This window comes from Tigriopus californicus, chromosome 11 (genome assembly GCF_007210705.1).
Source record: "Tigriopus californicus strain San Diego chromosome 11, Tcal_SD_v2.1, whole genome shotgun sequence".
In the NCBI taxonomy this organism is placed as follows: Eukaryota; Metazoa; Arthropoda; class Copepoda; order Harpacticoida; family Harpacticidae; genus Tigriopus; species Tigriopus californicus.
Window position 1 is genome coordinate 4,335,632 of NC_081450.1, and position 13,019 is coordinate 4,348,650.

The 13,019-nt window shown below is 40.2% G+C and overlaps 2 protein-coding genes across 3 annotated transcripts; one reads left to right on the forward strand and one right to left on the reverse strand.

Moving 5' to 3' along the window:
- The first annotated feature begins 886 nt into the window (after window positions 1-886).
- LOC131890711 (uncharacterized) lies at window positions 887-1,852 on the forward strand. The gene is made up of 2 exons (XM_059240118.1): window positions 887-1,209; window positions 1,276-1,852. Exons 1-2 carry the CDS (start codon window positions 1,077-1,079, stop codon window positions 1,686-1,688), a joined length of 546 nt encoding a protein of 181 aa, XP_059096101.1. The 5' UTR covers window positions 887-1,076; the 3' UTR covers window positions 1,689-1,852.
- A 7,069-nt stretch (window positions 1,853-8,921) lies between these two features.
- Window positions 8,922-10,400, reverse strand: LOC131889999 (uncharacterized). Of its 2 annotated transcripts, XM_059239243.1 has the most exons (4): window positions 10,294-10,400; window positions 9,826-10,054; window positions 9,560-9,733; window positions 8,922-9,493 (listed from the first exon to the last, which is right to left on the reverse strand). In XM_059239243.1, the coding sequence occupies exons 2-4, from the start codon at window positions 10,022-10,024 to the stop codon at window positions 9,132-9,134; spliced, it is 735 nt and encodes a 244-aa protein (XP_059095226.1). In that variant the 5' UTR covers window positions 10,025-10,054; window positions 10,294-10,400; the 3' UTR covers window positions 8,922-9,131. The 2 variants fall into 2 exon arrangements, with proteins under 2 accessions (XP_059095226.1, XP_059095225.1); XM_059239242.1 differs by lacking the exon at window positions 10,294-10,400 and having other exon boundaries at window positions 9,826-10,119.
- Window positions 10,401-13,019: the final 2,619 nt, after the last annotated feature.

Sequence of the window (13,019 nt, forward strand, 5' to 3'; positions counted from 1 at the left end):
CAAGATTAGAGCGGCAAAAAGTTGTCTGAACTCCGATTTTCTATTTCTACCATGAGGGATGCCATATTTGTTTCGAAAATATGTTTGGTCAGTCAGAGTAAGATCCGTTTGGACTTGATTTTTATAAGGTATTCATCAATTGTGATCTGGAAGCCATTGAAAAGATCATTTCATGGACCTGTAGATCTCGAAGCAATCATCATGGAACCAGAAGGTCAAAGATTTGATGATGCCTAGTCTCTATATAGCCAAGTGGCAACGTTGATATGAGTTATTATTTTCACTGATTTTCTCTACAAGCACCTGGTTCCTTAGCTGGAAGTCAATCTTGAACATTAAGTTTTAAGTTTTGGGGAATTATCAAATCTAATCAATACACAGAGCAAATAAAGGTTGTCATTTAGTCAATTCTGAAAGCACAATTTCAAGTACGTTACTGTAAATGATCATATGTTTGACTGATATTTAATAAACTTTATTTTGAATTACTTATATTCACATTTTTCTAATATATTTTCTAGGTTAAGAAATATTTTTAGCCCTCCCATTGATCAAAAAGCATCATCAAATTCTCAAGCACTGCAAAGGAAACTAATCGCCACTGTTCATATTCTAGTTGTTCATGAACAAACAAACAAACAAACAAACGGCATAACACTTCGAATGACAAATGGTCATATTGATTTGATTGCTGGTCATACTATTCCCAGTAACGGTAAAAAAGTCCGCATAAGATATAAATCAGATGAAATTAAAAGAGCTTGAATAGCCGAGAAGTCATGAGTTTAAAGCATACTAATTTGATAAATAATAAAAAATATATCAAATTCAAGATGAATTGCTTTTGCATGTCGGCAACTGCAAAAAACATTTTGATATTTTACGTTGATTTTCAATGCAATGGAAGCGATCATTTTCTTTTGCTTAACCAAGCCTTCCACCATCAACCCCTAAAGAAGATCACTTTTCAGGCTAACGTGGTTTTCAAAATTGCCCTGGGCATTGACGCATACATTCATCATCCAGGCCAAACCTTACACCGAGATTCTCACACCGTGGTGAGGGCCCTAACCAACATGAGGGCCTACGTTGACGTTAGTCACTCTTTGACTGAGCTCGAATCAGTCAACGGCGAGAAATGCGAGACGCTGATGAATTATGGGTTCGACGAATGCGTCATCAAGGGGATCCGAACAATCATTGGAGATGGTATGACAGTGTACCTTGAATCAGATCATTTAACAAGTCACATTAGAAAACCCGATCTCTTCTCAGAATTGAATTGTCTGGTACCTTTTGTGCCGGGAAATACAAACGAGACCGTAATGTGCCGAACAGATCAAGAGTTCGACCAAGCCACGCAAATTTTCGAGGACCATGTCCATGGGTCCAAACAAGCTCGGCTGTGCCGAGAACCCTGCACGTATTTGTCCATCTCGATTGGACACGTGATCTCGCAAGTCGAGACCGTGCCCGGGAGAACCGGATCCGGGTATTTGAAGCTATTCTTCAAACGCAATATTTCCGTTAGTCAAACCCGACTTTCGTATTCGTTTATGAGTATGGTGGCCGAGATCGGTGGATATGTGGGCTTTTTCATGGGCGTGTCTGTCCTCCAGCTTTCCAAGTGGCTTCAATCCGTTTGCGATCGGTCCGAAATAACTTGGGAGATTGGATGGCAAGTCTAAGAACAGAGTCAAAGTTATGCGATTCATCAATATATCTGATATGGTCTTGTATGAAAAAACAGTTCGAAGAGTTGTTACAAGTGTGCCATTTGTGCTCAAAATCGCCAGGAAATTGAATCATATTTCGGCTTAACCCTTATAAGGAAAACCTCGTTAAAATAAAGCTTCAATTTTCAATGAAATAGGTAGGATCGTTCGTTTAGTGGTGGCCAATACCTAGTGTAAAGAGTCAATTAAGTCGTGGAACGGTGCACACCTTTTATTTAAGAATTTAGCACGAAATGTAAAGCAACACCGACATGTCTTCCACCATGCTCACCTCCTCCTCGGTTCGGTCAGCAGCTATCATCGCAACTATAACAGGTTATATTAAACACAGCTAGAACACCTGGCATGGTCTCCATTAAGAACTAAATTGAGACCTGAATGCTTCCAGGTATTTCATGGCAGTGTCAAAACACGCTGGGCCAAGCAGGTCGATATTTGGCCAACAATTCAAATGACGTATTTTTTTAGGGATTGTAAGGTTGATAGACCTTACCTAATCCTTTATATAAGCTTTGACTTTAAAGCTTGCCTAAGAAAATAATCAAAATTAAAATTTAGGTATGATCTTTAGCCCGATGAGTTCTTGAGATGAGATCTTCCATGCTTGGTTCTTTTACGGGATGGTGAGTGAGGCAATTTATGAAGCATAACTTCCTAGCTAAAATGAAATGGGACAAGGAAAAACAGAACTGAGCTGATGAGCTGCATAACTTAACCTCCAGAAAAGGTGTGTTTTTTGTCACAAATGTTTTACTTCTAATTTTGTTAGTTGTTGAAGAAGAGTCAAATATGGGGGAAAGTTTCGGGATGAATTTTTCACCATTGTTATTGTGAACAAAATGCTTGGCAAACGACTGACTGTTTTTGACGGGTTCTCCATGGAAATGGCTATTTTCATAGCATCGTGATTATAGTTGAACTATTTCAAGCTTTCGGTATTGGAGATAAACTAGAGAGGTGCCAATTATCCCAAAAAGCTGGCTAGAGGCCCAGAAAAGTACAAGCTAAGCAAAAATAGGAGCTAAAGTAGACGTATTTGCCCGAATAGTTCCATGATCTAGAGCATTTACCTTATATAAATCTCTGTTCTTGGACTCAAAACATATTAGAGCAAAATATCTCGTGCATTACTTTTACTTTGAAAAAATATCTCAGAGAAAATAAAATATTTTTTATCTTTTTGGTTCACTAGCGTTGGAATATATTTCTTTTTTTTGTCGTGTCATTAACTTGAACCATAGTCAAGCGATTGTTTTCTTCTTTTTTAACCGCAAAACGCAACTTCAAACTTTATTGACTAAGCATCTCTGAAACACAAACTAACCAAGTTGCATGTTGTTATAAAGCCTAGGGTACACATTAAAATAATTGCTGACGTTTTGAAAAAAATGGTCCTTTTTGCTAAACCTTAGATGATGTCCTAGTACTGAAGTAGAAAGAAAAGAAAAATGCTTCCAGATGTTTTACTGTTTGAGAACACAGTTGAACTGAATCATAAACTCCCCTGATGCGAAAAAAGAACTCTGTTTATCTGCAAACTTAGCCAAGCGTTAAAAATGACAAGCATGTGCTCGTGAAATTTAAGATCAAATTTATAAACATTGCAGTTATCTTCTTTCAGACTCTATCAGGGATCTACACAATTCAACAGTGGGAGAAAATGAATTGCGAAGTGTAACCTTCGCAAAATATGTTGTCGTCATCTTCTTGGCTCTTCTAAAAATAATATCAACTTTGTGACAATGCTAGGGTCGTCTAATCATTGGTTATAAAAATCATGTTCGATCAATTTTGCAATTATCATCGGACCCACTAGGATCAACTTATCGTTCGACTTTTGTCACCCTCACCTGCCAATATAATAAAATAACCGCTCAGTTGGACAAGTCAATAGTATTTGAAACAGGTTCTACTCTCATCCAAACTGAAGTTAATTGGAGATCTACAATGACTGACCATCGCTTCAACAAGCGGAGTCGAATAAGGACAAATCCTATCATAAATTCCGCAACAAGGCTTAAGGGCTGAGCCTAGCACTTTCATTTTTCCTATTGCCACAATGCAACGCACATTCCCTGTCACCTCTAACCATGACACATCAAACGGATCCACATTCCCAGAAATATCGCCCTATCTCGGGTGATATGAGAGTCTCTGATAAGACTTGTCGCGTACAAAAATAAAAATAACAATAATAATAGATTCCCAGCTGAAAAATGGCCACCCACTTGGTCTATACCAGCACCGTGCCTACATTGCCCAATAACACAACCGAGGGCGATTGGGACGATGATTTTGAACTACCCTTGTGGATCCATATCACTGGTGGCCTCATTGTGACAGTCATTATATTTGTGGTCATCTACGCGAGTTTCTGGATTAGTAAGCATCTGCCTCAAAGGACGGGTCTTGTCATTTACTTTTGCACAGTGCTTGTGTCAAGTGCAGCATTGGGAGTGTGTGTCTATGAAGTAACCATCACGGATGTAAAGGAAGACCTCTGGGATGTGTTGCTCTACTGTTGTGTCGTGTTTGGCTGCGTGCTTTTCCTGATGGTCTTCCCTGTCGTTGTCATGGGTATCTACTTGGTCTTATGCGCCATAGGGGATTTCTTTGACTCTGATTCGGATCAATTGGGCCAACTTGAGGAGAGCAACATCGTCCCCTATGACACAGAGTCTAACTGGATAAATCTGACCACTTTAGGGCAGATTTATCCACCTCCGAAACCTGATGAAACCCCAACTTATGAAGAAGCTACCTCGACGGAGTTGCCGCCTTCTTACGAAAACGCCATGAATCGAAGTTAATTCAGGGCCGTTTAAGCTTGACCATTGTCAATAGCGAAACTGTGATCTTTCTTCATATTGATAAGTCGGAACGTCGTTAAATAAACTTTCCTATGGTAAAGAAATTTGTACTAAGTAGATTGCTTAATCTTTGACGTGCATTACAGATGCGCATAACAACACGTAGATAAAAGATAAGGCCAAAAGTTTGTCATCATTTTGTTGTTCCTACTTTATCTTTTCACACTCACAGTAGAAAAATCATAGAACAAGCCCTTCAAAATGGATCCCGGTAACTGTACCTGTCCCACGGAGCCACCTGATTCTGAGGCTAAAAGCCTTGGCATGGCCTTTACAGTGGGAGCGATTTTCATCGGCCTTCTCATATTCTTATTCACTTACCTCATGGCCTATTCTTGCTTTGATCATCTTGTGGAAAGTGTGACCAGGAAAACGCTTTTGGCCTTCTATTTGATCTTCACCTGCATTTTCCTTGCACTTTTTGCCACTTGCCTAGCCTTTGCCATCAAGGAACCAGACCCTGTTGGCAAGTTGATCCTCATCTATCTGGTCATGTGTTGGGCTGGATTCCTTGTTGGATTTATGCTCATCCTGGGTTTGCTGTTGTGCTACATGCTTTGTTCACCTTCAGTGCGGAGTACCATGTTTCCACGTGGTCTGGGACCCTTGAGAGGTCCACGAGTGGTTGTAATTCATGACAGAGGCTTGAACCACCCAAGAGAGCAGGCTGGACCCAATTTGCCACCTTCTTATCATCAATCCGAAGGATTGAATGAACCTCCTGAATCTTGTCAGAATTCCAGTTCTGTGGAGCGGTCACCCTCAATTACCAGTGGTCCACCGGCTTACAACGTTGCCATTACACAAGATGAACTAGTCCTCACAAGCTATGAAAACGACCTGGGGAATCATATTTAGAGAACCCAGCAAGCAACATGTGTCAGAGTCTCAATAACGTCTCCATTACATACGAATTGGTGTATTTGTTATTGATTGGCCATTCGTAGCGAGCTAGGTTTGTATAGTGTTGCAATAAAAGTAAACTACAGATCACAGAACAAACAGTGCATCACTCTATGATTTAATGTCCAAGTTTGCCACCTCAATTAGAATTGAAATTGATAATATGTTCTATTGGTAGGTATTGTTCTCGTCAATTTTGTTTGTTTGTTTGTTCGGAGTCAGAAGACAGCTCTCTCGCTCAGCTAGCTTCTGATGATGGGTGTCCCAATTAAGGGATATTTCCGCTCCGTTGTCGCAACCAAACGTGCAACATTAATTATTACCTCACCCTCGGGAATGATCGCAGGTTCGCCCATTTAAGCTGTTAAGGCAGCAACTTATGCTGTATTTGAAACACCGCAAAGAAGCTTGGACTCGGCTTCCCTGGGATCGAACCAGGATTCGCAAATTGGAAAGCAATTGCTCTACCAATACGGTACCCCAGCAAGCCTTGCTCTCGGCAATATATGTTGCGATTTATTTCAAGTTTCTGCGCTCGTAAAAGTTGTTCCACTGGAACATACATTGCCGAGTACCAAATCTTTGTAAAAATTCAAACGAAACACGTAAAAAACGTTGAAGCTAATTAGCCTCTTTTATTTGGGAGCATCATAGATTCCAACACATGGAACGCTTATGAAGAGATCAAAGGCATGATTACGAGGAACCAGGATAGAATTGCTTTGTGCTAAAGGTTGTTTGCCACAAATCAAGCTTTGATTTTAAGGGATAGATAGAGTGACAAAAATATTTGTAAAGATAGTGGTTTAGGAAAATTAGTCAATCGGATTTTTTGCGAATTTGTTAGCGCTACTGGGAATGGAAAACCAGCAATTCAATTTGAAAAACATGATATTCTTATGTAGCTTCATAACAAAAAAAATATGTAATTAACTAATGAATTAGAGTTGATGGATAGGGTCAATATGATATTTTGGGAAAATACAAGTCCAAGTCTGACTTAAAGCTTGCTAAAGAGCTAGAGTGGCCGAGCGGTGTAAGAGGCATCCTTCAAACCCCGGTGAGGGGGTGAGGGAAGTAAACGTTTAAAAGGGAAGAGAGGTGGCTTAGTGTTCAGTCCCTGGTTGGATTCTCCTCCCCGATCCTTCTCATGGAAACATTAAATGCTTACCATACCCACAGACAGAGAACCAATTCTGATCCGGAATTTGGCACTGTATTGATTATGGGAACTTATATGCGGACGATGTGATGGCTAACTTCGCTGGTCGGGTGAGATTCAACCCTCCCACCGTAGCACACCAGCTACATAAAAAATAGTACTAACGCTTACACGTTTCCTTCGAATATTTCAGGGAAGTAAATTGAACAATAAAGGAGCCAAGAGAAGGACTTCACTTTTCGAACTAACCAGGATTCTCCATGTCTTGAACGTGTTTTCAAAACTCATTTTGAACGTATGCGTCAAAAGTCATGAGCATTTAAAACACAGTCCAATAAGAGCAGAAATTGAATGAGCTTGTCATTTTGTACGCATCTCGTACTGATTTTCAAGCGCTTATTGCTTTTGACACATATATTCTTAACAAACTCAAAATTGGCGAACGATTTTTTGGTCAACCCCCGATTTGTGTGTTAATTAACGGACTTTTAGAAATATGGACAGCGAACGAGCTTTCCACCGAATCGTGGTCGTGGCGGCCCTCTTAAATGTCACTCACATTAGACTCTCGTTAGCCCAGAGTATGACAAATGAGGTTTGGCAAGCAATAACACCAAAGGAAACAGAAAAATCACCTCGACGGAGATTAAGAGGAATTGTTCTTCACATGAGGTTTCGAATTGGCCTTACAACTTAAAAATTTCAAGTTGTGAGATTTTAAGATGGTCACGAAGTGTCTCAAAATTAGCCTTGAGTGCATTTCTCTTGAACTAAATCTTGTGACAGTGCAAGGACGACTTCACCACTGGACAGCGACGGGGGTGGAGGAAAATGAGTTTTCCCCCACCCTACTGTCTCTGTCCAGTGATGACGTCGTCCTTGGAGAGTGTGAAAAGGCTGATTAAGATGTGCGTTGAAGTCGATTCGAAAGAAATTAAAGGCCTCCTCTATCATTGAAAATAGGGAGACGCCTTAGGCCAGGAGGGGTAGACAAAACAGACCAGGAGTCTGGCTCGTCTCAAAACCATTAAAAGAGTGTGTTTATACAATCCAAGGGAAAAACTTCAATAGAGGTTAGTGCTTGGGTGGTCGGTGTCTCCATATCGATTCACCCAGAGTATCAAACCAGTTTTGAAGAAAAAAATATTTCACCAAATGTTATTTTAGCCCTGTACGAAATATATTTTACCTTCTGCACGTCAGAGGGCGCTTTGTCACTCAGCCCTTACCAAATAAAGGGCCGATTCCATTTTCATTGAATTAGTATGCATTTTTGTCGTCTTTGGCTAATTCTATTAAAATCTTACGTATGATTAGTGACGTGGGTCACATAATGTAAAGACTTGCCTTCATGGCAAAGCACTAGTAGTTTATTAAGCAATCTACCGTGTCTCTTCCCGTTTTCTTTGGGTTGTGTGATTTTGCAAATAAGGGCTTTTATTAAGATAAGTTGGACGCCAAAAAACCTACCAGCCCGATTAACCGATCACTCCGATTAATCGAATTATCTTGAATGGGTTTAAGGGTTTATGTGGGAACATATAGGAAGCCCATTGAGACTGCAAATGAACTTCAAGAACCTGCCAATAGTTTACTATTAATTCGAGGCTGTCCTTGGGATGCCCAGCTGCTTGCTGGCCTCAACTTGAGACATCTAAATCAGCAACGGGCTTTTGATTTTGATTTATTGCTTAGAGCACAGAGCATGCTTTTCCGACGAATCACTCTGTTCCTCTTCTTACCCAGAGATACCTTTAACTAGTTACCTGTTGCATGTTTTCTTGTCTCACCCCTCCCATCCCTAATGTCATTTTGACCTCCTTGGATATGGTACATCTACTTACTTACCTTCTTCTTAGCGGACATCCAGCCTGGCGACGACAACTGTAACCATAAATCTTATCTGAATTCAGATGAGCTGCATAATTTTCTGTCATTTTTGGTCCGAAATTTCAAATATGGTGGGATGAATTCAAAAACGAGAAAATTGCTCGATCGACCGAATTCCCTGACCGATTGACCTATCAACTTATGTACTGTCAACCAGTTCCTTTTAAACCGTGCTCGTCTTAGTGGTCTGCCCGATTAAATGGTTCCAATTAACCGAATTCTATCGTACAAGCTCGGCCATTTCCGGAAAACGGACTGAATTCTTAGCATCAAATAAGGTTACATTAGTTTCAATGGAAACAGCACTAGAAAATTCAGAAACAAACTGGACTGCAATTATGAAAAACAATTGACACGTAATTAATGGAAGAAGACTATCAATGACGATGTATTCTTCTTCTCTTTAATATGAAAGACAGATATGACTGTATCTTTTCCGAAAATGAGGGACATGAGCTCGTACCGTCATGAACATCTTAAAATCATGGTGAGATAAAAAGTTTATTGCTGCCTTGGCCTTAATGGTAATCGCCAAGAATGGGAAATGAGAGCAAATCATTTAAGGCAATGCTACTTTAGATGTTTTTTGAAGAATGTCACTGCTTCTTTCATGGCTCTTATGGTTGCCTCTTCAACCCCTGGCTCCTTTAGATCCCCTCGGACGGTCCAGCCGTGTTTCATCTCGGGAAACTCGACAATGGTAAGGTCATCTCCAAGGTACTTTTGACCCAGCCCTCCTGGTTTCACATTCTCGTGGTCATTTCCGGCGGGTGCAAACATTTGAGGCGTGCCTTTCAGGCCTTCCAAAATGACTCTCTCATCATCATTCATCAGGCTCATCAGAATAGTATGCGACGGATGTAAGGAGACCCCCGCCTTGAAATCCGGATGCGAACTGATTCTCAAAACCACGTAACTACCCCAACAAGTACCTGAAAGAAAAGGTAGCGAGGCAACACTTAAACGGATAGTTAATCCATACCCGTCTATGGTCTTACCAATAGCTCCGAAGATTTTGGCGCCTTGTTCTTTTGCCCAAGGTACCACAAGGCTCTCAATATCTTTTTTGAGCTTAGGCCATTGAGTCTCACTCATCAAAAAATCTTTCGCCCCAGGTAAGGTTGGATCCTGGCTCTTTCCACGGTAGTAATCTGGCATCACTACCATATATCCTGTTAGAAAAGAAACAAGCATTCAAATTCTTCAAATTTGCAGGAGGACTTGACAACAGGTTTGAAAATGTCCAATGTCAAAGGGCCATTACCTTGATCTGCTAGCATATCACAAAGTTGCTTCCCACGGCCGTCGTTGAAGCCGAATATATGGTAACTCCAAAGAAGGCACTTTTCAGATTTACCCGCCACATATATTGGCAAATCTTCTAATTGCAACACTTTACCCTTGGGACTGTAGTCGGGGTTGGCAATCAGGCTACCCCATGAGTTGTCTGGACAACACGACATTTTAAGCAACGTTTTTCCTTCTTCTACACACTAAAAATGAATCAAGTTTGAGTTCTGCAATGCTCGCCCACAAACTACTCCAAAGATAACGCTTTTTAATCCCAAGCCTCACTAGTCGGGCTTAAGATTGTGCACGCTGAGTTGAACGAGTACGTGGATTTGTATTTTGCATTTGCATAGTTCTACCAATTTTTAAGACTTAAAATTTGGTAGTCTAACAGATGTTTTAAATAAAAAATGCTAAAACTAGTTTTGTTGGTCTTAATTACCTTATCTTAATAAAGTGGATTCAAGTTCGAAGAACACCACACCACATTCAAAAGATAGTGAAGGTTATATCAACGTGTGCGTAGTGCGTACATTCATGATAACAGGACAAAACTTGATTTTTATTGATCCTTGAAATGTTCTCTTTACACCCCCGAATCAATGGGCTCGAAATAAGTTGCAATTTATATCTCTCAACCTCTCCTATACCATTTTTTACAGGTATTTCAAAATAAATGCTAAACGCAATTGTCTCTGTTACAAGAGTGTTAAGTTGTCTTCTGGTTCTAACAATAAACACTGGGGTCGACAGAACGAAATTAGACACCTTGTTATTTTTCATAAAAAGTCAAATCAGATCGAAGAACAGCTCAGAGTAAATTTGGAGATAAGAGCATAAAAATCATCTTCTAACATAGAATATGGAGTGTTTCAAAAGTAATAGACCATCCGAAGTTTAATGATATGAATTGGTTTGGAATGGTAGTAACTGACACAATTGTTAAATCTGTCTGCATTTCTGTTTGGAGCATCTTGAAGTCCCTCAAGACATCAAGTGAATCATTTTTTTTGGTTTGGTTTTCACGGACGTTTCTACTGCTACAAGGAATGTAATTCCCAGCACTATTAAAATGAAAGGTTATGAATCGGCTATCTATTACCCTTTAATCTTTATCAGATATTTGGTCTACCAACGAATTTGAGTTGGCAGACCGACCTAGTCCTTGAATGTAGGATTGATCTGTAATGCTATCTAAAAATGTGTCCAAGTCTGACTTGAAAGATGCAACCGGATCAACAAGGCCTACATAAACCCTACGAATATTTGAGGGCAGCAAATTAAACAATGAAGGAGCCCGTGAAAGAAGAGAAGTGGACTTCATTGTTTTAACTAGCCTGGATTCTTGAGGGCTTGAAGGTGCTCTGAAAATGCAAATTAAGCCTCTGCAGTCACTGGAATTGACCCTAAATCCTGGTTTGGGGCAAAGCTCATGGATGCTTTTGATAACGTACAGTATCAGATACCTTTCGTACCTGCTCTGAGTACTGTACAGTCCCAACTTTTTTAGCCTCTCCCAGTACGAGAGCTCTCTCATATCCACAATGTTCCTAGTAAAGCATCTCTGGACCTGCTCAAGCTTTTGAAAACCTGCTAAACTAATTGGAGCCCAAATAGGAGAGGCATATTCAAAGAGCGGCTGAACAATCAACTTGTACAGAGTTAGCATCGTGATGCTATCTATTATACTATCTTTTATACTAAACATCTTGTTTACCATGCATAACATAAATATTGAATGAAAGACCCATTGGGAAATGATACGATCACTTGCAACTTCGTCTGATTAGAAATCTAAATCAAAATATTTATCAAACTGTTTTGATCAGGTAGTTTCCCGTGTAGACGGCTCAGAGATGAACTGTTTGTCAAATACCAAACTTTTCCAAAATTGGTAGGCAAACTTTGTGACAGAATGTTTCTCGTGTAGACGCACCATTAGCTACGAACGAAAAATCCTCATTTTGCGGTTTTCTTGAGCTAACTGTATGGGCCCCCTACTTTAGAGGCGGGTCTCTGCTTGGGTTAAGCTTGCCCAATATCTAGTACTTGGCCAAGCTTTCCATGTAAAAAAAGTAGAACTTGGTTGTCTATGATGACGTGCTACTTGCCCCTTTCCCTTCAGTAGTAGCAGTTAGTCTTGGGGCTAATCCAGCAAAAGTCAAACTCGTAAGAGTCCTTTGATTTTCTGACTCCGGATAAGAGTCGGAATGAAGACTGAAGTCTTTTGCAACAAAAACTGGTCTTGCGTAATGATAAGAAGAAATGACGTGTCAAACAAAAATATTAATTTCTTCTCATCATTTCGCAAGTCCGGACTCAAATCCTTTGTGAAAGCCTCAAGTCCTGCCAATTTCTTCAAAATTAAGTCAAAGAATCAAGTGCATTCGGACTCAAATTCGGGCTCACCCCAGGACTAGTAGCAGTGTAAGAGTCCACCTGCATTTCTCAACGCTCTCTTGAACAAAGTCTAGTTGGTAAAGCTTAGACCATCACCATGGTAGCTGAGAGGTCGAATGTATACAAAAACCGCATGAAAGGGTTCCCCAAAGGCAATGGGTTAGAATCCCGCCTTCGAAGAAAAACCATCAGGGAATATATATCCAACCAATCCTGGTTCAAAATCGTAGGAGGAGAAAAATGCCGTACATCGCGAGTGATGGTGCTCCAACGTGTAAACGTACGTTTACAAACAGTAGATTTATAGGGTTATCTTTGGACTCTTATCTAAGAAATATATATAAAGATGTTCCGATACATCCCTCTCAATTGGTGCTTTATTACAGAGTCTTAAATGTACCTGACCACGGTGTACACCTAAATCCTTCATGGACGAAACCTCCTTGATATTTTTATCTCCATTATCTACGAGGGAAGAAGGGATGTTCAAAGGTAGATTGTTCTTTTTTTTTTCACCCCTACATGTGCCTTCTGTCCATGAGCCTTAAGATGTGCTTTAATGTACGGTGTAGGCGAGAAATAGGATAGCTCAGTTTCGTAGTTATAGAGCTGACCCTATTCCTAAACCTAATCCCACCCCACCCCCCTTCCTTAACCCATTCAGCTTCCTCCCTTATCTACGAGGGAAGAAGGGATGTTCAAAGGTAGATTGTTCTTTTTTTTACCCCTACATGTGCCTTCTGTCCATGAGCCTTAAGATGTGCTTTA